The sequence below is a fragment of the Myxine glutinosa genome, chromosome 12, assembly GCF_964187855.1.
Source record: "Myxine glutinosa chromosome 12, kmMyxGlut1.1, whole genome shotgun sequence".
Classification (NCBI taxonomy): Eukaryota; Metazoa; Chordata; class Myxini; order Myxiniformes; family Myxinidae; genus Myxine; species Myxine glutinosa.
Window position 1 is genome coordinate 2,547,500 of NC_136272.1, and position 24,576 is coordinate 2,572,075.

Here is a 24,576-nt window from a genome sequence, read left to right on the forward strand (position 1 = left end):
GCCTTTTTCGGGCACCGTGGTCCCCTTTTTGAAGCAATGTTTTATGGCCGGATGCCCTTCCTGCCGCCAACCCTGTTAGCCGCCTCTTGCGACACACAGAGAATTACCAGTGAACTGGTACTCAATTTGCCAATCTCCAAAGGATGACAGGCTGAGTCATTCACAAACTCAGTCTAATAGTCAGTTTAGTCAGTCTAACGAAGGCTGGAAAGGGTGGAAATGCGAATGGTTCGGTGGATGTGCGTAGTATCGTTGAGAGAGAGGAAGACAAATGATGAATTGCGAAAAATGATGGGAATAGAGCCTGTGCTTGATGCTGTGAAGAGGAACAGGTTGAGATGGTTTGGTCCTGTGTTGAGGAAGGATGAAAGTGACTGGTTGAGAAGAGTGATGGAAATGAATGTAGAAGGAAGTAGAGGATGGGGAAGACCGAGAAAGACTTGGCTAAAGATGGTGGAAGAAGAAATGCGTGCAAGGGGGTTAACAAGGAGAGATGCAGAAAATAGGGCAAAATGGAGAAGATTGTCATGGGGACCGCAAGGCTAACCCCCGCTCTCGCAGGGAAAATGGCCTTAAAATGCCTGTTGTTGTTGTTGTTGTTGTTGTATCTAACAAAGGAGTGTCCAATTAATCAAAATCAAAACAAAAGCCTAGTTTATAAATGGTACTGTCAAGGGAAACCCGACCAGAAACCCAAAACGGCCTGTGAGCTAGAACTGAACTAAACATCCTGGTGCATGATGAGAGGAGGGAGACCAGTCCTTTGGAATGACCTGAAGTCGGGTGTTCGATCTGCTTGGATTTGTTGGCGAAGGAGAAAGTTCCAGCAATGTCTTTCAAAAGGTGAGCCATTATGTGCCGGTACCCTGCCCAAACAACAAACTCCTGCCTCAACTTACAGCAGCATAGATTAAAATGAATAAAGAAGAAGAGGCGTCTAACCAGCGGGAGAACAATCGAGTCTTCATCCTCCAGTCGAATGTTATCATCAAAGAAGACGTGATGGACCGAGGGATCCTGGGGATCAACCCAAAAGGGTTTACCTCCGTGGCATGAACATCCATTGCGGGTCCACCTGAAAGTGTACAAGGGTAGGGTGAGTGGAATAAAGGAATATTAGTTCCACTTATAGTTCCTCATGAAAACTCCACAGTGATGTCACACAAACGCAATGCCATCACCAGCATGGCCGAAACAATCACGGGGGAGGAGGGGCGGTTTAATCAGCCCACATGGGTCGAAACGTCCAAAAATCTCCTTCCTTCTTCCCTTTCCTGACACCTCATCTGGTTTACAGAGAGCAAAATCCAACACCCATTACCTCACAAATGTTAATTTTCGACACCTTCCGTCTCACGGCAGAAAAATAGCAAGACAACTTCACCCAAACAAATCCCTGTTATAGAAGAATGTTCTAACCTACTTGAGCACATGGACCACTGAACTCATGGTCTTTCCAAATGCGTACCCCCTCCAATGTAACAATATGTAATGCAGTTACTTCTGTGGCCTCGACTCATATAATCGACCAAATCAATCAAATCCATTTCAGTTGAGATTGAATTTTTTTTTTTAATATGCAAATGTTATTTAGATGTGAAATCGCCCTATTCCGAGAATGTCGAAAGTTGGTTTCACAGCAAAATGGTCCTTATGTATGGCAAAAGTATCCCGAAATACAAAGGGAAGTAACTCTGGATGGAAATTGAAGTCTTACTTGTTTAGACTCCACCATAGCAATATTTGTAGTTCTGGTAGAGGGTGTTGCTCCCACGTAAACGGCACAACAACATACGTATACACGTTTACACAGCGTTTGTTCAAGGAGGAAACACCTCTTGGGGCGGGGGATATTATTAGTATCAATATTGTTTTGTAATAACATAAATATTATGCTTTTGTTATGATAAGCAGCCCTTGGAAAAACGTCACGATAAAGCTATTTTAACACCAATATACACCTCAACACGCAACCCCATTGGTGGGGAAAACCCCCTTGGCGGAGAAAACCCCCTTGCGGAAGGGGACTAATTATTGTGCCACAACCTCCATTGTGTGACCCTTAGTCATCCTGTCAGGTTTGGTTGAGATTGGATAAGTAACGGCAGAATGTATCAAGATCAAAAATCGTCAGACGGACAAACAGACACCAAATTGCGTGTTTTAGTTTGATGATGTAAATAACATTTAATGTGTCCCAAGTTAAAAGTTTTTTTTGCATGAAAAACACCTTTGATAAGCCTTAAAAAGCATATTTTTGTGCATTTACATTCAATAACATCCCAATCATAAAATAAAATACCTAACAAACAGAAATCAGTAAAAGCATAACATAAATAACCAAAACAGGGGCAATACCCCTGGGCGCTCACCTGGTAGAATCAACGGTATACTACACTGACAAGGTATTTTAAACAGTATCATGGTATCAATTTCAATGGTTGCTAGGAGACAGGGCAGCATGTACAATCATACCAACGAAATCATAAAATTTAAAACAAGCAAACAAAAAAGTACCTATTTTAGGGGGCGATCCTCGCCCCCCACCACCCACCCACCCACCCCCAGACACTCCGGGCGGATTGTTTTCATTATTATCATGGGTGTTGAAGGTTGTGGTCAACTCGTTTCATCAAAATTGCGTGTGCAGGTTCTGAGAAGAAAGCAAATACCTATTTGGAGGAGGGGGGGGGGGGTGGGGGGGGGGGTGGGGGGGGTTGGGTTGCCCTCTCCTTAGACCCCGATTGATTTTATGTAGTGAACAAACCTCAGTCACAACATACTGTACCGATGATCATTTGTGCCAGGTTTGGTCACAATCCCATCAGCGGTTTCAGAGAGGAAAGCAAGAGAGCAAGCGTTTACGGTCTGTCGACGCGCCATCGCATAAGCTCCCTGGAACTTCGTGGCAGGTGAAGTAAAAAAGTAACATGTAAAGTAATGTACAGTACTGTACTGTATTCACTGATGATGGTCATGGATGGAGCTCTTGTGGAGATGGAGTGGGAGGGAAAATGGTGGGGGAGTGGCCTAATGCAAGGAGGAGGAGGACGATGGAGCAGGTTCCACCTCCCCCAACGCCTCTACGTCATCGTCAACACTGTACTTACACTGTACTTGCACTGTACTCGCACAGCTCACGAAGCGAAAAGCATGGTTCGGCATTCAGTTGTGTATGCGTGGCATGTCTGCATTTTTAAAATCCATTTTCTTGGCAACCGTTGGTCCGATGGACACAAAATTTTGACCAGAGGAGCGCCTCCTCCTGTAGAATTGTAAAATGATAATCATGACGTAATAGGCGCCATCTTGGAAAAACAAACAAAAAAAAGTTGCACCTCTATATCTCCAAAACATCTCCATGGGAAAAATTGAAACGTGGCTCATTGTAAAAAAAAACACCGCATGGGAAATATGTGTCGTTAACGATGACATCATTGGTGCTTTAATTATGACGTCATAATTCGACAGGAACAACGCTTTGTCTGATCAGTTTGAAATGTATTGAGCCTGATCTACACAACAATCTTATTAGAGAATATAAATTTATGATGTCATCGCTCACGTGGTCTGGCAGCCATATTGGATCAAAGAAAAATACCCTTCAAAAACAGAAGAGTTGGCTCGCACCAAGTTGACAGTGCAGGGTAAGTTATTCTATGAATACAATCTTGTTACCTCCGCCACCAAAGGTGGATGGAGGTTATATTTTCACCCCTGTCTGTCTGTTTGTCCATTTGTCTGTCTGTCCGTTTGTGAACAAAATATCTCAAAAAGTTGTGGACGGATTCGGACAAAATTTGGCAGAGAGGTTGCGTATGTGACACGGACGAAATGATTAGATTTTGGTGAAGATCCGGATCCGGCTACTACAATTTTAAAGTAATTCTTCACCATTGGGAGATAGGGCCAAAAACGATACATAGCGGGATACCTCAAAAAGTTATGGATGGATTTGGACGAAACCTGTTGGACAGTTTGTGTGACAAGGAAGAATCGATTCAATTTTGGTGAAGATCCGGATCAGGCTCGTGTAATTTTTAAAGTGATTCTTCAACAATGAGAGATCGGATGAAAAGCCATATATAACATGATATTTTAAAAGGTTATGGACGAGTTATGACTAAACTTGGTGGACGAGTTGGTTTGGTGACAAGAACGAGCTGATTCGATGTTGGTTCAGGTCCGAATCCAGATCCGGCTTATCAGTGGATACAAAACAAACTGTTCGGCCTGGTGGAGGTGTGCGCTCTACCGAGTGCCGGCCTAGTTTTGTGTGATTTTGTTAATTCCAGAATAAAACGGCATTCTTTGGGAAAGTTGTCGTCACGTTCCTGTTAATACACCCGTCGGTGTGGTGCAGGTCACCAGGCACCTGTACAAGGGGGGAGGGATAGGAGGTGTATGACCAAATGTCCAAATGTTAGAGTGTTACAGGGGGGAAGGGGATGTTGTCAATGGAGTTATGCAAAACTATTAACCAATGTATACTTTTCATTACAGTTATGTAAAGTTATGTAAAGCATATACAGTTATGTTAAATATGGGAGTTATTGAACAATCCCATATAATGTTTCATAGACAGTAATGTTAAATATGGGAGTTATTGAACAATCCCATATAATGTTTCATATACAGTTATGTTAAATATGGGAGTTATTGAACAATCCCACATAATAATGTTTCATATACAGTAATGTTAAATATGGGAGTTATTGAACAATCCCATATAATGTTTCATATACAGTTATGTTAAATATGGGAGTTATTGAACAATCCCACATAATGTTTCATATACAGTTATGTTAAATATGGGAGTTATTGAACAATCCCACATAATAATGTTTCATATACAGTTATGTTAAATATGGGAGTTATTGAACAATCCCATATAATGTTTCATATACAGTAATGTTAAATATGTGAGTTATTGAACAATCCTACATAATAATGTTTCATATACAGTAATGTTAAATATGGGAGTTATTGAACAATCCCACATAATGTTTCATATACAGTTATGTTAAATATGGGAGTTATTGAACAATCCCACATAATAATGTTTCATATACAGTAATGTTAAATATGGGAGTTTTTGAACAATCCCATATAATGTTTCATATACAGTAATGTTAAATATGGGAGTTATTAAACAATCCCATATAATGTTTCATATACAGTTATGTTAAATATGGGAGTTATTGAACAATCCCATATAATGTTTCATATACAGTAATGTTAAATATGGGAGTTATTGAACAATCCCATATAATGTTTCATATACAGTTATGTTAAATATGGGAGTTATTGAACAATCCCAAATAATGTTTCATATACAGTTATGTTAAATATGGGAGTTATTGAACAATCCCATATAATGTTTCATATACAGTTATGTTAAATATGGGAGTTATTGAACAATCCCAAATAATGTTTCATATACAGTTATGTTAAATATGGGAGTTATTGAACAATCCCATATAATGTTTCATATGCAGTTATGTTAAACATGGGAGTTATTGAACAATCCCAAATAATGTTTCATATACAGTTATGTTAAATATGGGAGTTATTGAACAATCCCAAATAATGTTTCATATACAGTTATGTTAAATATGGGAGTTATTGAACAATCCCAAATAATGTTTCATATACAGTTATGTTAAATATGGGAGTTATTGAACAATCCCAAATAATGTTTCATATACAGTTATGTTAAATATGGGAGTTATTGAACAATCCCATTTAATGTTTCATATACAGTTATGTTAAATATGGGAGTTATTGAACCATCCCAAATAATGTTTGATATACAGTTGTGTTAAATATGGGAGTTATTGAACCATCCCAAATAATGTTTGATATACAGTTATGTTAAATATGGGAGTTATTGAACAATCCCATATAATGTTTCATATACAGTAATGTTAAATATGGGAGTTATTGAACCATCCCAAATAATGTTTCATATACAGTTATGTTAAATATGGGAGTTATTGAACCATCCCAAATAATGTTTCATATACAGTTATGTTAAATATGGGAGTTATTGAACAATCCCATATAATGTTTCATATACAGTTATGTTAAATATGGGAGTTATTGAACCATCCCAAATAATGTTTCATATACAGTTATTAGGGTGCATCAAACGCCCCATGATTTTCAAAAAGTTGTTGTATTTTAATGTCTATTCCCTCAAATGTTACACTTGTTGGTAGAAGTATATATGCAAAAAATAGATGAAATCAGAGGTGGTCCTGGGTGGCCACCGGCCACTTTTATATATTTAGGGCCATTTAGGGCCACAGCTAAACTACTTTACAAGATAATGTAAAATTAACTACAAGATAATGTAAAATTAACCATTATACCTATATACAAAAGTAAAGTCCTACTTTTACTAAATGCCTAATATCAAACAGTTAAAACAACCTTACATGTCAATGTAAAATTAACCAAAATCGTTCTTCATATTACAAAGTTGTAGTACAGTGTTGTAGTATTGTACTTTCATTGATTAAAAGTTTGAAAATGTATTAAGCACAACGCCAATGTCACTACTCCAACTTTGCTCGTTTCCGCAAATTTGGCCTCGCTTTGCGGTCACATTCAACCACTTGAAGAAGATTTTGGAAGTGGTCTTCTCTTCTTGCAGTTGAGACAAAATCAGTTGCGAGCTTTACTGCTCTCTCCGCAGGGTCATTCACAACATTAAGCCCATCCACAATGGACTTGGCTGCCTTGAAGTGCTCATTGTTCTGCCAAGTGTCAACATCCTCTGTTAGGAAGGTCATATCTAGGTGAAGAAGGTTTACTGTAAACCACGAGTCCTCGTTCACAAGATCAGCCAGGGTTGTCGCTTCTGTAATTTTTGGAAATGACGGTTTGCCATATCCAGAACCGTAGCGGTGTTTTGGAGTGCTTGGCATTTCATCTGGTTGTATGGCCAGTAACACATCTGCAAGGGCACGACGATCCTTTTGAGGAATTGCATTGCTGAACAGTGCCAAAACAACCAGTTCTGGGGTTAAATACCACAAATGTCTATCAAAGGCTTTCACAGCGCTGACTGAAATGGTTGAGTTGACAGCTTTATAGTTGAGCAGAGTCTTGTAAAAGCACAAATCAAACCATGGGGCATTTGAAGCAGACTGACATATGAGCCACCAATCACAATAAATATAAACAACAAAAACAACAAACTCCTTCAGTTTTTTCTGTTGATGTTGTGTTGTTACAGTTCCTCGAGGTAGTAGAGAAATTTGCTCTTCAAGTAGGCATATTTTGATGGAATAAAGAATCTTTGACATCCACCTTGCTTTATGCATGGCCCCTGGTCTGTGGAGTGTTCCTTGTTTTGTGACATCATCATCGAGGACTACCTGGCAGAGTTGTGCCATTTCCTTGTAGTCTTCCCTACAGTATGAAGCGCTTGTGCGGATTGTGCTTAAAACCTTGTTTTTGCAGGATAAAAGCAGCTGTTGTGCATAGTCATTGTACATGGAAATGTCAATTTTGGTTAAACTTTCATTCTTTGCATGCGATATGCGTTCCCAATTCTTCTGGAATTTTTGGAACAAAGATACTTCTGGAGACTTTGATGCCTCAATTTTGAGAACGTCAAACACATGATCCAGGATTACCTCTCCAACATGATGGCGACATGCACACCACAGAAGAGCACGGTCCAGTTTTGACTGAATGGTAACACAGGCAGCTGTAACGTGTCCAGTGTTTGATGCTGTTGTGTCAAAACATAAGTTGACAACTGATTGTTTGCACTTCCATGAATGTAGATACGTGTAAGTGTGCTCGGCAATGATGTCACCTGATGACCTATCACTTCCAGGAGGATATCTAGCCACCCCCAGTAGCTTTACATCAGTGGCATTCCCAACCAACACTGGCAATCTTTCTTCCTTGACATTCTTGTTTGTGAGCGTTGGTATCTGCTTGCCATCCCAGTGAAGTGTTGCAGCTGTTGGGGCGATCCAATTTTCTTGAATATCTTTGGCGATAGCACTTGTTATTGATCGTCGAGCCTTATCAGCAGTTGAGTACGACTTGGCCACACGACGTGGATCACCTCCTGCCTCTTGAATTACAGCTTTGGTGAGCGCAACCTGTTGAACAGGAGTTATGTTTAGTCGAGTAGCAACAGACACAACTGAATGTCTTTTCAGAATATCATGAGGAATAAAGGCAGATGTACCTGCATATGTTGATCTGTGGTGACTACGCTTCCTTTGAAACTCTGGAATCGCCTCTTCTTCAGTTTCTTCCAAGCTATCTGCAGAGTCACTATCATCAGAGCATACAGAACTAATTGTCATCTCTTGTACACTGGATGATTCATGACGTTCTCGTCTTGAAGCTTCCGCTAAGAGGCGTTTTTCTTTTCTATGATCTTTATCAACTTTCTTCTTGTCAACACCACCAAATGAGGCTACTCTGTCAGATTTCATTGACTCTAAAAATACTCTATCTTCCTCATTCTTAATGTTTGTCATTGCATCTTTTGTCCATACACCAAAGGTCTTATCAAGACGTTCATTCATGGTTTGCAACTTAGCCAAAGTGCTTGGAGATTCTCGGCGAGAAACAGGTATTTGACGCAATTTGTTATTGTCATTAAGAAGGTCAAGTATTAGTTTGCAGCATTGATGGTCTGAAAGCATAGGAATATTTGCTTTAGTGTAGAATTTTTTCAGCTGGATAAGGACGATGCTGGCAGATTTCCATTTCAGTGGCTGAGTTTGTTTGCCTTCACATATTTCTTTCTGGATGTACCACATCACGCATCGAAGAACCTGCCGGCAAGTTGGGAGGCGGACTCCTGTCAATGTACCATCTGCTTCTGTAAAAGCATTGCCAAGACCAAAAATGGCACTTGCTAATCTGGTCTTCTTATCTGCCATCTGAAAGAAAATAAAGGATATTATTAGACTACTAGTATGGGACCCACGATTAGACCTCCGATTTCATTCATGTAAAAATACAAACTAATTATCAAACCATCGTTTTTTGCATAATATTGTTATATTTGTATTCCTCTCATCAAGACCTTCAATTTGATACCAAACATGACTAGGTTTGGGTGTAAAATAACAAAATCAAACATTTTTACATAGTGCGGCCCCGAAAATGGCCCTAAATATATAAAAGTGGCCGGTGGCCACCCAGGACCACCTCTGATTTCATTTATTTTTTGCATACATACTTCTACCAACAAGTGTAACATTTGAGAGAATAGACATTAAAATCCAAGAACCTAAGGGCGTTTGATGCACCCTAACAGTTATGTTAAATATGGGAGTTATTGAACAATCCCAAATAATGTTTCATATACAGTTATGTTAAATATGGGAGTTATTGAACAATCCCAAATAATGGGATGTTCGCGGGTCGGCGAGGTCACGTCTTTTCGAAGCTGTTCCATGCGCTCACGCTTTCGAAGCTGTTCCATGCGCTCACGCTTTCGAAGCTGTTCCATGCGCTCACGCTTTCGAAGCTGTTCCATGCGCTCACGCTTTCAAAGCTGTTCCATGCGCTCACGCTTTCGAAGCTGTTCCATGCGCTCACGCTTTCGAAGCTGTTCCATGCGCTCACGCTTTCGAAGCTGTTCCATGCGCTCACGCTTTCGAAGCTGTTCCATGCGCTCACGCTTTCGAAGCTGTTCCATGCGCTCACGCTTTCGAAGCTGTTCCATGCGCTCACGCTTTCGAAGCTGTTCCATACGCTCACGCTTTCGAAGCTGTTCCATGCGCTCACGCTTTCGAAGCTGTTCCATGCGCTCACGCTTTCGAAGCTGTTCCATGCGCTCACGCTTTCGAAGCTGTTCCATGCGCTCACGCTTTCGAAGCTGTTCCATGCGCTCACGCTTTCGAAGCTGTTCCATGCGCTCACGCTTTCGAAGCTGTTCCATGCGCTCACGCTTTCGAAGCTGTTCCATACGCTCACGCTTTCGAAGCTGTTCCATGCGCTCACGCTTTCGAAGCTGTTCCATGCGCTCACGCTTTCGAAGCTGTTCCATGCGCTCACGCTTTCTAAGCTGTTCCATGCGCTCACGCTTTCGAAGCTGTTCCATGCGCTCACGCTTTCGAAGCTGTTCCATGCGCTCACGCTTTCGAAACTGTTCCATGCGCTCACGCTTTCGAAGCTGTTCCATGCGCTCACGCTTTCGAAGCTGTTCCATGCGCTCACGCTTTCGAAGCTGTTCCATGCGCTCACGCTTTCGAAGCTAAGTAATTTTTTCACAATTGTGTTTTTGTCGAGACTGTATCTATCTTTCGGTGTGTGTACCTTAGGGTGGTCCAAAAAACATCGATCTCTCCGATTTTGATGCTCTACTGGATTATTGTTAGAAATGGTCTAAAACATTCACCCACCAAATATTTTCGCTCAATTCCATCTCGAAACTCATACACACTTCAATTGAAATATGGCGTTTTTCACCAAATTTGGCTAAATGAGAACAATCCAATAGCAACCTAGGCGGAAAAAGTACATGCACTATTGTACTAAGCCATTTTGTGGTTCATGACTTTTTGCATGCGCTTGCGCCTGTGAGTGTGAGTGTGAGTGTGAAATCATCATGGTCGAAACATGTTTGACAATGCTTGAAACATGTTTGAAACATGTTCATACATGTCCGACTCATGTTTCGACCATGAGGACTTCACAGGGGTATGTACCATCAATGACATTATTTCGGAAAAAAATATTTCTAAAGTCTTTGTAAGTCATTAAAATTGACCAAAATGACAAATTTATATGTTGAGTGTGTATGAGTTTATAGATGACTCGGATGCAAAATATTTTTTGGGTGAATGATTTAGACCATTTCTAACAATAATCCAATAGACTAATAGAGCATCAAAATCCAGATAAAAAAGTGATTTTTTTGCATTTTTGGACCACCCTTGTGTACCTATAGCGTGTCTTTAGGAAAATTTTCGGTGTTAATTTTTCGTACATGTATACACAATCGTCGGTTAATGCGTGTCGAGTATTCTGAGGCCTAGTACTAGTAGGCTTAGGCTACCGTCTCCAACCTTGTGGTTTTCTTTTCTCTCAGCGGTTCGTCGAATGCGCTGCAATTGTTTTCGTTCTCTGTCCCAGTCGTTCTCTGTCCCAGAACTTTCGTCCCAGTCGTTCACGCCATACTTCCTTGTTTAATATCTCTACTCCAAAAAAAATAAACCCCCAAATTTTTTTCCCTTCTCAGTTCTCATTCGTTTATTTGTTGTTCTTATTTGTTCGTTCGTTCTTCGTTCACATTGTTCGCGATCACGCGATCACGTGGTTAGAAATGTTTAATCTCTCCCCTGAACAACTGTTTTCTGTCATATATTATAACACCTTTTTCTTCTTCTCCTACAAAAGGATGCTTTCGTCTTGCTCACCAAATCTATTCATTCCAAAAAAAAAAAAAATACCATCTCTTACGGTTCCTCTTTTCTACCTTCCCTAAACTCTCCAGAACTCCACCCCTCCTTCAGCATCCTCAAACGTATTTTTGACTCGAAGGTCTCAAACTCATTTTGCAAAAAATGTTCGTTTCCCATGAATCATACACTTTTCAAAATCCAATCTCACCCCTCCCCTCCAAATCTTCCCCATCCCCCCTTCCCCCCAAAACTTCCCCATCCCCCCTTCCCTCCAAAACTTCCCCATCCCCCCTCCCCTCCAAAACTTCCCCATCACCCCTCTCCTCCAAATCTACCCCCTTACCCCTCCCCTCCAAATCTTCCCCATCACCCATCTCTTTCAAATATTCCCCCTTGCCCCTCCCCTCCAAATCTTCCCCATCACCCATCCCTTTCAAATCTTCCCCCTTGCCCCTCCCCTCCAAATCTTCCCCATCACCCCTTCCCACCAAAACTTCCCCATCACCCCTCCCCTCCAAAACTTCCCCTTCACCCCTCCCCTCCAAATCTACCCCCTTGCCCCTCCCCTCCAAATCTTCCCCATCACCCATCCCTTTCAAATCTCCCCCCTTGCCCCTTCCCTCCCCTCCCTCCTAACCTCCCCCCAGACCCCTCCCCTCCGAGACTCTCCCTCGCTCCTCCTCTCCGAGACTCCCCTCTCACCCCTCCTCCTCAAAGCATCCTCCCTGCTTCTTCCCCCATCCAACTTTCACGTTCATCTCACCCAACCTTCTGCCTCACTCTTCCCCCTCCTCAAATAACACCTCACTGTGCCTCACCCAATCTCCATCAAACCTTTTGTCTGCCCCATTCATCCCTTTCTCCAAGCTATTCTGAAATCTCTGAAATCTCTGACACACCTTCAACAGCTCTCCCTACCTCTTCCTCCTCTTCCACATCTTACCCTACCCCTCCCCCCCCCCCCCCCCCATTCTGTATCCGATGCTCCCCCTTCCTCTTCATTAACGGTATGGACCTCAAACATCCGGGGCCTTCGCTCAAACTTGACTGATCTCTCCATACAGGTTGCTTCTGACAAACCAGACATGATCTGCTTAACAGAAACTTTCCTCCTTCATGATGTCTCTGATGCCTTGGTATCTCTCCCAGGTTACTCCCTCCTCCGGTATGATAGACCTGAGCCTCGTCCTGGAGGTGGGGTTGCTATCTTTATAAAAAAACTCTCTTCCTCACTCGCCCTCCACTGCCCTCTCTCCACCTCACCCCCAGGAATACCTTTGGATACGGCTTCCCCTTCGCTCCCACCTTTTGTTCATATGTGTGTTGTACCGTCCACCAAACAGTGATGACTCCATCTACATCTCGCTGTCTGATAATATGGACCAACTTCTATCTAGCCATCCCAACTCTCTCTTCCTCATATGTGGTGATTTCAATTGTCACCATGCCAGTTGGCTGTTTGTGGGTACCTCTCTCACCAGCCATGGCTCTTCAGCAAAGGACTTCTGCGACTCACTGGGACTGACACAATCTGTCAATTTCCCGACCCGGATCTCAGTCAACGGAGCATCTTCTCTTCTGGACTTGGTTATGACTAACTTTCCTGAAAATGTCTGCTGCTCTTCTTCTGCTCCAATCGGCTCATCTGATCATGTGCTTGTTAAAGTGGACATCTCTCTGACCATTCTCAGAGAGCCTCCTCAGCGTCGACGAGTCTGGCATTTCACTCAGGCCAACTGGCACGGTCTTCAAGCAGCCATCAATCATCTGGACTGGTCTCCCATCTCTACCGCCTCTGACATCAACTCATCCTGAGAATTCTTTCAAAGTAAATTGCTCTCTCTCATGCACAGATTTATCCCATCTCGTCTTCAGTTGTCATACCCTTCCTCCCGTCCATGGTACACGGAATCTTGTGGTGAGGCTGTTGCCCAGAAACAACTTGCTTTTGTCTCCTGGAAAGCAAATCCAACGGAAGGAAATCTCATTTTCTTTCACAAAGCCCGAAACAAGTGTGTGTCCACCCTCAGGAGAGCCAGGAAACAATATCTCACCATTCTCAAGACCGAACTCTCTTATCTGTCTCCCTCTTCCAAATCCTGGTGGTGTCTGGTCAAATCTGTTTCTGGTGTTTGTTCCCCCTCCATCCCCTCCCTCACCTCAAACGGCTTAACGGCTGACTCCGCACGTGAAAAAGCTGAATGCCTCAACTCTGTGTTTGCCTCTAAATCTTGTGTCCCAAACCAATCCCTCTCTGTACCCACCGTACCCAGTCGTACCCAGCTGCTCCTGGACTCTGTGTCCTTTCCTCCTGACAAGGTGGAAAAGTTTCTGTCAACCCTCGACTCTGATTCTGCAACTGGTCCTGATGGTATCAGCCCACGGGTCCTAAAATCATGTTCTTCCGCTCTTTCACTCCCTCATTCTGTTCTCTTCACCCTCTCTTTTGCTCAAGGTCATCTGCCATCTGCTTGGAAATCAGCCAACATCACCGCTTTGCACAAAAAAGGTGCAAAAATAGATCCTAGCAACTACAGACCAATCAGCCTTCTCCCAATTATCAGCAAAGTCATGGAATCCATCATTGCTTCAGATATGAAATCTTTCCTCTTCTCCAATGGCTTGATCTCTGACCATCAATTTGGTTTCAGACCTGGTCACTCTACTCTGGACATGCTGCTTCTGCTTTCTCAACAATGGATGGAGGTCCTCAACGCCAAACAGGAAATTAGAGCTGTCTCCCTTGACATATCACGTGCCTTCGATACGGTCTGGCACCCCGCTCTGCTCACCAAACTCTCCTCCTTTGGTATCCATGGAAATCTCCATGCATGGCTGGCGGACTTCCTCTCTGGTCGTAGTCAACGTGTGGCCCTGAATGGGTTTCTCTCATCTCCTCTTCCTGTTCAGGCTGGAGTTCCCCAAGGCAGTGTTCTGGGCCCTGTGCTTTTTCTGGTCTTCATCAATGATCTCTCTGACTCTCTTGAAAATCCCCTCTATCTATTTGCTGACGACTCTACTCTCTGTCGCTCCATTCCTCATCCCTCAGATCGGCAGTCTGCAGCCTCCTCACTCTCTGCAGACATGGACAAAATCACAGACTGGGAAAACAAATGGAACATGTCTTTCAATCCTGACAAATATCACACTCTTACGATGTCTCTCCGAAAAGACCGACTGGACAACCCTCCCATCCACTTTCGGAATAATCCTCTCCAAGAAGTTCTGTCACTCAATCTTTTGGGTCTCACTATCTGCCATGATCTTTCCTGGGAAAACCACATTTCAAATCTGGCCTCCAAAGCCAGTCGCCGACTGGGCATCCTCCGTCGTGCGAAGTCCTTCCTTGGTACACCTGAGCTCCTCACCACTTACAAGGCATTCATCCGCAGCTCTATGGAATACTGCTCTCCCCTCTGGTCTGGTGCTCCTGCCTCACACCTAGCTCGTCTTCACGCTGTTGAAACCAAAGCGTTAAGAATCATTGGAATCTCCCGCGATGAAGCTAACTCCAAGGGCCTTTCACTCACTCACCGCAGGCAGGTTGGTGGTCTTTCCATCTTCTACCGACTCCTCTCTGGCCTTGCCCCCTCCCCCCCCCCCCCCCCAGCTCTCTCTGGGCTCTGTCCCCCAAATATTCCTACAGGTCGGAGACAAGATCCCATGTGAAGTAGTGACATGGGCATTGAGGAAGTTAGGAGTGGAGGAATGGTTGATCAGAGTGGTGATGGCAATGTACGAAAGAGCTCGCACAGCTGTAAGGACGAAGGACGGGAACAGTGGTGAGTTTGAGGTGAAGGTGGGAGTGCATCAGGGGTCAGTACTAAGTCCACTACTATTTGTAGCTGTGATGGAGGTGCTGGCTCAGAACGTAAAGTAGGGTTTACCGTGGGAGTTGTTGTATGCAGATGATCTGGTGTTGATTGCGGAAAGTATGGATGGACTGATTGAGAAGATGAACAAGTGGAAGGAATGTATGGAGACAAAAGGTCTGAAGGTGAATATCGGAAAAAACGAAGGTGATGGCAAGTGGTAAAGCATGTGGTGAGGTGGAAAGAACTGGGAAGTGGCCGTGTGCTGTGTGCAGGAAGGGTGTTGGAGTGAACTCCATTCAATGTACAATGTGCGCCGAGTGGGTTCATCAAAAATGTGGTTTGAGAGGGTCATTAACCAGTGTGGCAGCTACATTCAAGTGTAAGGTGTGCACAGAGGGAGCTGCAGATGGAGGAAATGTTGAGTTGGATCTTGGAGACGGCGTGAAGCTGGAAGGTGTGAAAACATTTCGCTACCTAGGAGACATGCTGAATGGAGAAGGTGGATCATACTTGGCAACAGTTGCTGGAGTGAGATGTGCATGGAAGAAGTTTCGGGAACTGAGTGGCATGCTGATGAGGAGGGGAGTGTCGTTGAAGCTGAAGGGAAAGGTGTATGCTGCATGTGTGAGAAGTGTTATGATTTATGGGAGCGAGACATGGGTAATGAACGTAGAGCGACAACGAAGGCTGGAAAGGGTGGAAATGCGAATGGTTCGGTGGTTGTGTGGAGTATCGTTGAGAGAGAGAAAGACAAATGATGAATTGCGAAAGATGATGGGAATGGAGCCTGTGATGGATGCTGTGAAGAGAAACAGTTTGAGATGGTTTGGTCATGTGTTGAGGAAGGATGAAAGTGACTGGTTGAGAAGAATGATGGAAATGAATGTGGAAGGAAGTAGAGGATGGGGAAGACCGAGAAAGACTTGGCTAAAGATGGTGGAAGAAGAAATGCGGGCAAGGGGGTTAACAAGGGGAGATGCAGAAAATAGGGCAAAATGGAGAAGATCGTCATGGGGACCGCAAGGCTAACCCCCGCTCTAGCAGGGAAAATGGCCTTAAAATGCCTGTTGTGTTGTGTACAGTTATGTTAAATATGGGGGTTATTGAACAATCCCATATAATGTTTCATATACAGTTATGTAAAGCTATGAACCAATGTATTAACCAATGTATACTTTGTTTTTCTCCATAATAAAGTCACATCAGTTGCATCTTTACGCATACAGTACTAACTGCCGGGAACCGACGATGTTATATGGAAACGTCACCACGTTGTAAGAAAAGTGATCCCCTATTTGTAAGCGACGTTATAGTAAAACGACGTTAGAAGCGACATTGTAGGAGAACTTACTGTAATACATCTATGAATGTACAAGTTACGCAAAGACAAATTTGATGAAACCTCTTATTTTCCACTCCCTTTGTTTGCAGATTTCCAAAGTGGTCAATATTTGAATCGAAAACAACAGTGAACGTGTGGGACTTGTACATCGACTTGTCCTCCATTATATAAACTGAAGGTTTTCGTTTTGTTGGAACATGAGGGATTCGAAAAGGATTGCATGAGGGAGTCGAGGAGCATGAGATGGAATCGAACAGGATTGTGTGAATGAGTTGAGGAGGAGCTTGTTCGGGAGGCGAACAGGATTGTGGAGGGAGTCGAGGAGGAGTGCATGAGCGAGTTGAGGAGCATGCAAGCGAGTCGCGGTGCACGTGAGTCGAGCAGGATTGTGTGAGGGAGTTGAATAGCATGAGTGAGTTGGAGGAGCGCGAGTGAGTTGAGGAGGAGCTTGCTCGGGAGGCGAACAGGATTGTGGAGGGATTCGAGGCGGAGTGCATGAGGCAGTCGAGCATGTGGGCGAGTCGAGGAACATGCGAGCGAGTCGAGGTGCACGTGAGGGAATCGAGCAGGATTGTGTGAGGGAGTTGAAGAGGAGCATGAGAGTTGAGCAGCATGAGAGAGTTGAGCAGCATGAGAGAGTTGAGCAGCATGAGAGAGTTGAGGAGTGTGAGCAAGTTGAGGTGGAGCATGCTAGGGAGGCAAACAGGATTGTGGAGGGAGTCGAGGAGGAGCGCATGAGGCAGTCGAGCATGCGAGCGAGTCGAGGTGCGCATGAGGGAATCAAGCAGGATTGTGTGAGGGAGTTGAAGAGGCGCGTGAGAGAGTTGAGGAGCATGAGAGAGTTGAGCAGCATGAGAGAGTTGAGGAGGAGCATGGTAGGGAGGCGAACAGGATTGTGGAGGGAGTTAAGAAGGAGCGCATGAGGGAGTCAAGGTATGCGAGCGAGTCAAGGAGTAGACGAGGGAGTCGAGGAGTAGTGAGGTAGTGATAGAGGAGTTGAGAAGTGTATTTGCACGAGTATACTGAGGGTCAAACTGAGTGGCAAGAGTGGAGGGAGAGGGGAGTGGGGAGGAGGAGGGAGAATGAGGGGGAGGGTGGGAGGAGGAATCGGCGGAAAGGAAGAAAAGGGGACGGGAGGAAGAGAATGGGAGGGAAGGAAGAGGAGAGATGGGAAGGGGGGAGGAGAGGGAGAAGTGAAGGGGGAGGAGGTGAGGATAAGAGGGAGGGGGGGGGAGAGGAGAGACAGAGAAGGCAGTGAGGTCAGGTGAGTGGAGTGGAGGCAGGGAGGAGCGAGGAGGGGAGGGGTTGGATGTAGGGGAGTGAGTCAAGTGTGAGAAACAGGAGTGACTCACAAGTGTGAGAAAGAAGCAAGTCAGGTGGGTGAGAGTAGTGTGGTGGGGGCTACGGGGGAGGATGAGTGATGAAAGTGCAGTGTGTGTGTATGTATGTATGTATGTATGTATGTATGTATGTATTGTTACGGATTCATCACTTCCATTGTTGTGGTTTTCATCCACTGTAAACATTTTTGATTCCATGTACTATTATTGTTGTCGTTTAAGGGAGATAGAGGTTACTATTTTCAAAAGGTAAAAAGTCAATGTTTTAAATGAAACCGGAACCGGACGACGACAAAGAGGAAGAGGAGGAGAAGAAGGCGGAGCGAGTGAGTCGGACAAGAAAGCCAAGTTGCTTCGAGATCCTGAGCGAACGTTGGCGAACGAAGGTCACGTGTGAACTTCGGGTTTCCCGGGAAAGGGATTCCTGCGACAGAGTTGTTATCACTGTGACAGATCAACCTGCGTGTCAGGTTTTGCGGTGGATTCTGAAGAGAATCATCGTCGTGCCGTTACGCCTCGAGAACGGGCCGTCGGCCATTTCGACTTGCGCGCTTTGCGCATCGCGCAAGGTTTTTCGCTTCGCTTCAACTATTTTCACCGCATCCAGACGTTTATCTGGTGTGTGTGTGTGTGTAACGTGGATTTTGAAGGTAAATCTGCAGTTCGCCGATTTGGAGCCGTGAAACGTCCATACCCGAGGGTGTGATTTCCCAGTCGCCTTGAAGGCGCCTCTGCGTAGCTTTGGCCTCGTGAGTGTGACTGTCATCCGAACGGGATTCTGGTCTCCATTGGACATCATTCTGACGATCGCTGGAGCGGATCGACTTGGGCTTGATGCCGGAATAGAGACATTCGGGAATCTTCTTCTTATTGCTCACTTGGAGCACAGTGAGTTATATTGTACGAACCTGATGGTACCATCATAGGAAATATATATTGATTGTACAATTTATTACTATTGTTGTTATACTGTTATTCTTGTGTGATCTTAATACAATATTTGTTTGTTGGTAACAATTGGTGTGGCTTCACCATTGATCTTTGACATAAAGAATAACACATTTTTCTGCCGTGACTCCTCTCGGGGCTCGGAGGTACATCGTGACTGGGGGTTGGGGAGGAGCACGTAACAGTATGCCTACGCACACAGGATGGTGGCAGCAGGCTGGTGTAGTAGGTCTAGCAGGTCAGCCCAGGCAGTGCTGCTGATTGATGATCTGAATGTCCCATACTAATAAAGATGGTACTAGCTCTGCCAGGTGGGCAGCAGTTCAGAAGTGAGATCGGGATAGGTATTTTTAATGTGGGATCAATGGAGGGGAGAGGAGTCTCGGTGGTGGAGATGATGGCGAGAAGGAGATTGAAAGTGTTGTGTGTGCAGGGGACTAAATGGAAAGGGGACAGGACGAGGAGGTTGGTAGGAGGATAGAAGCTGTTGCACGTAGGAGGGGATGGAAGGAGTAATGACGTGGGGAGAAATAGCATCGGAAGAGATCAGCAAGCAGGTGGTCGGAGTGGAAAGATTGGCTTCATGACGTATGATAGTACAGAAAAAAGGAAAGGACCAAAAACCTTGAAGGGGCACGTACCACAGGGTGAATAACCCCCAAATCCCAAGCATCGCTCATAATACTGGTCCGACGAACCACGAACCCCCCAGGTACATTATATGTAATATATGCATGGTCCACTATGAAATAGGAAAACAGTCGGAAAATGCCCTGAACTCACCTTAATTTCCCTTAAACTTTTTACATTTACAGATTTTTAACAATAAACCAATTTAAATGAAAATACGTAGAAAGCAGCTCGCAGTGGAAATTCACTCGAGGCTATTTAATGACTATTTAAAGGTATATCATTTCACATTCATCATTTCCTCAATCAGAAGATCAAAGATGAGGCTTAAAGAGCACACAAAACAGACTATGCTTGTAATATCAACCTCAGGTGGGAGGCAGGAGGGGAAGAAGAATGATGTGGAAATCACAAATTATAAACAAAATATTAAAATATCAACGAAAAGGTGAAAAAGATTTGTTGAAATGATTACTATTGATTTTAAAAAGGAAGACCTGAAGCAGGGTGATTGGTGTGCCATTAATAGCCACCAGAAAACATCTTAGCAGGTGGCAGTCATTAAAACAAGGAGAGTGCTGAGAGTTACCAGGTGTAGCTGTCCTGTAGACCACAGACACCTGTCAGGTTAGACAAAAGGTTGTAGGCTGCTCGAGGACCATCCTTTGCTGATACGGAGTGAGATTCAATCTCCAGTGCCACACCATATTTTGAGTTGCTTACCTTACCTGGAGACAGACATACCTGCATAAGAGATCAGATAGAGGAGGGATGGGAAGGGATTCACATTTTGATCACACCACCTCATGAGCAAACCAAATCAGTTTCCACAACCTGAGGTACAAACATCCTCGAACACTGCAAGGAAAATAGCTTTGTACTTGGCCTTGTGTGCTTGATACACGTTGGTGAACACAAAAATGTTACATGATGAGCACCAAATGGTCAAGTCTAGAGAATTACCTGAATGGAGGGGACGTGTGGAAAGTCAGGGTGATGGCCGAGGGCCCATTGGTGCACCGCAGCGAGTGTGGGACACAAATCAGACCCAAATGAGCGAAAAATAACAGCAAAATCACGGCCACACTGGTGGAGCTGTGTAAGCAGCTGAAAAAATCCCGGCAAGAGCAGGTGGAAATATTTCCCATTGGAACCTGCAACGAGTACAGTGAAGTTAACAAAAAAATATATATACGGTATATACATATACAAATGCCTTACCAATACTAAAGCCAGTAGACCATGTTCAGGAACATTCCGTTCAGGAACACCACCTTCCAACTCCCATTCATTCATTTATTTCACCCCCACCCCATTCCCACCCTTGCTCCCCAATCTCTTTTATCCCCAGCCTCTCGCAACTCATCTACCCTTCCTTTTCTCCTCCATTCCCTAGTTTTTCCCGAAATATTTTATTGATGAATTTACGACTGATCCTCTTTGCACAAAATGTATCAATGGCCTCTTAAGTCGTAGACCAAGGTGGTTTCAGACAGGCCCAGAAAGCAAGTCAAAAACACAAGACTAAACCAGAAAGCATCTGAAAATGGAAGGTCCACTTTGTATTCAGACGTCTTCTTCCATATGCTAAACATGCCAAAAACAGCTAAAAATACAAAACAATTGACAATTTTAGGCGAACTTGACCTTTCGCCTTTTGATCTTAAAAAAAACTAGAACAATGCAACTGTCGCCAATATGCCTCCTCATAGTCCCACAACGGGTAGATGCCATCGTTCACTGTCCTAAAAATAAACAAGTTTGATTTACATCCCTTCCACTGTTTTCAAGTATCACATTTTCACCAGCCATGACAGGTTTCACATTGATCGGTGAAACGGTTTCAGAGAAGGGATTTTTTTTTTGCTTTTTTTTTTTGGGGGGATACAAGATCGAGGCTCGTGAAAGAGCCAACACTAATCACACAAAAAGTCAAACCGACACATAAAACACAAAATAAAGGGAGCGGTAGACAAGATGGGGAGAGAGGGGGAAGGACACAAACACAACATTTGAGAGCAGGGACATCGAGAGAACTGTGGGAGGGAGAGGGCTTGGGGGGAGGTGGGAGAGGTATAAAACATATGGACACTGCAAGGACTTCCAGGAAAGAAGTTGGAATTTCAAAAAAGTGTATCTGGGGTGAATTAGCGGGGGTAGAAAACATCAAGCTTTTGGATGGGGGAAGATAAGAGATGGTGGTGAACAGCTGTTTTAAAGACCTGGAGGGAGGAGTTGGATTGAAGGGAGTGGGGGAGTTTGTTCCAGAGGTGGGAGAAAAGGGGAATGAAAGAGTGAAGGTGAGCAGAGAGCCTAGATTTTGGCAGTTTAACCATAAGAGGGTTGCTGGCAGATCTTGTGCGACCTGTAGGAATATTTGGGGGACAGAGCACAGAGAGAGCTGGGGGAGCAAGGCCGGAGAGGATTCGGTAGAAGACAGAAAGACCACCAACCTGCCTGCGGTGAGTGAGTGAAAGGCCCTCGGAGTTAGCTTCATCGCAGGAGATTCCAATGATTCTGAAAGCTTTGGCTTCAACAGCGTGAAGCCGAGCTAGGTGTGAGGCAGGAGCACCGGCCCAGAGGGAGGAACCAGAGGAACCAGAACCAGAATCAGAGGTAGATTCAGAGGCAGAGGCAGACATTCAATCAGAGGCAGACATTCAATCAGAGGCAGACATTCAAGCGAATGTCTGCCACACCACGTGACATATGACCTTTAAGAATGTAAACTCTGCATATGTATGGGCAGGGGATCACGTTTGTGAGGTTTTGTGTTGATCGGATAAGATTCGTTTTTCTACCCAAGATGGCTGCCAAACCACGTGACATACGGCATCATCATTTTAAACTATATGCAATAATGGTGTTAGATGATATTTGTAAAATTTCGCATCGATAGGGTAAGCGGTTTCAGAGATATAATTATTTAATATTTTCCTTCAATCCAATATGGCTGCCACACCATGTGACCAATGATGTTTTCGTGATCATCTTCTATTCACCGTGCCTAGTTAATGACACACGTAAAGTTTCGAATCGATTGATTTGGTGGTTTGGGAGAAGATTTTTTTTAAAGGTTTTAAGTTAAATCCAATATGGCTGCCGAACCATGTGACCTATGATGTCATAAGTTTAATATTTCAATACAAATGGGTTATAGATCATGTGCATGTAATTTCAGATTTTTAGGATAAGGAATTCAATTTAAACATTTTGGGCTGGTATACTTCACCTATGATGTCATCATTATCATGCTTTTGTTCCCCATTTGGAGTACTTGACAATGTGCCAAATTTCAAATTTTTCATTCAGCAGTTTCCAAGAAATAATTTTGAAATTATTTGTGTTTAATCCAAGATGGCTGCCATACCACATGACCTATGACGTCACAATTATCATAAAAACATTCTGCATGGGTGTCGCTCCTACCCTGAAAGTTTGTCTCAATTGAACATGTGGTTGCTGAGAAAAACGAGGTTTAGCCTGTATCGGACGGAGGGACAGACAACCCGAAAACATAATGCCTCCGGCCACCTTCGGGGGCGGAGGCATAACAATCATCTTCTACCTTTTAATTAGTGAACCAATTTAGTGACCCAATATGCAAATTCTTAAAACTTTAGATCAATAAGATGAAAATTGATGATTTTAGGTGACGCTGATCTTTGACCTTTTGAGCAAATTATTAATTTGTTTTCTCCATACTCTCATAATAAAGCAATGTTTTATTTCTTGTTTCTTGTCGGCAAAATCGAGGCTCATGTAAGAGCTAAATGAAATGATGAAAATGATGACAAAACTCAAATGGTAAATTTAAATTTCAGGTCAGTTGGATGATAATTGATATGAGGTGATGCTGACCTTTGACCTTTTGACAAAATTATGAAATTGACTTCTCCACATTCTCATAATAAAGCTTTGTTGAAAATTTGACGAAGATAGCCGAAATGGTAAAAAAAACGTTATGGCCTGGACAGACACACACACAAGCCATTGCAAAACAATGTCTCCTGCTGTGCGGGGGATGGACAAACAAGACATAGCAATCAGGTATTGCAGACCCTTGTCAGGACTTGTGTGTGCTGTATTTGTGGTGTACCTTCCCTCAATCCATGGTACACTGAATCTTGTGATGAGGCAGTTGCCTTGGCGCCTTGAAACAACTTGCCTTTGCCTCATGGAAGGCTAATCCAATGGAAGGCAATCTCCGTTCCTTTCACAAAGCTCGGAACAAGTGTGTGTCTACCCTCAGGAGAGCCAGGAAACAATATCTCTCTACTCTCAAGACTGAACTCTCAAACGTGTCTCCCTCCCTAACCTCAAATGGCTACACAGCTGACTCCGCACGTGACAAAGCCGAATGCCTCAATTCTGTATTTGCTTCAAAATCTTGTGTCCCGAACCCATCACTCCCTGTACCCACCTTACCCAGTCGCACCCAGCTGATCCTGGACTCTGTGTCGACAAGGTGGAGAAGTTTCTGTCAAACCTCGACTCCGATTCTGCAGCTGGACCAGACGGCATCAGCCCACTGGTCCTAAAATCCTGCTCTGCCCCTCTTTCACACCCTGCGTTCTCTTCACCCTCTCTTTTGCTCAAGGTCATCTTCCATCTGCTTGGAAATCAGCCAACATTACCGCTTTACACAAAAAGGTGTAAAAACAGATCCATGCAACTACAGACCAATCAGCCTGCTCCCAATGATCAGCAAAGTCATGGAATCCATCATCGCTTCGGAAATCAAATCCTTCCTCTTCTCCAATAACTTGATCTCAGATCATCAATTTGGTTTCAGACCAGGCCACTCTACTCTGACCATGCTGCTTCTGCTGTCTCAACAATGGATGGAGGTCCTCAACGCCAAATAGGAAATCAGAGCCATCTCCCTTGACATATCTCGTGCCTTCGATTCGGTCGAGCACCCCGCTCTGCTCACCAAACTCTCCTCTTATGGTATCCATGGAAACCTCCACGCATGGCTCACGGACTTCCGGACTTCCTCTGCTGTCGTTGTCAAAGTATGGCTCTAAATGGCATTCTCTCATATTCCCTTCCTGTCCAGGCTTGAGTTCCTCAAGGCAACGTTCTGGGTCCTGTGCTTTTTCTAG

At 43.9% G+C, this 24,576-nt stretch overlaps 1 protein-coding gene across 1 annotated transcript in view; it reads right to left on the minus strand.

The window, feature by feature from the left end:
• LOC137438279 (uncharacterized) overlaps positions 1 to 24,576 on the minus strand; it is a 61,297-nt gene that overhangs the window by 4,206 nt on the left and 32,515 nt on the right. The window contains exons 4-6 of the mRNA XM_078766406.1: positions 20,432 to 20,622; positions 20,058 to 20,212; positions 943 to 1,075 (exon numbers count right to left, since the gene is read on the minus strand). Of these exons, the coding sequence (XP_078622532.1) occupies positions 943 to 1,075; positions 20,058 to 20,212; positions 20,432 to 20,622 (479 nt within the window). The remainder of the gene's footprint in view (positions 1 to 942; positions 1,076 to 20,057; positions 20,213 to 20,431; positions 20,623 to 24,576) is intronic.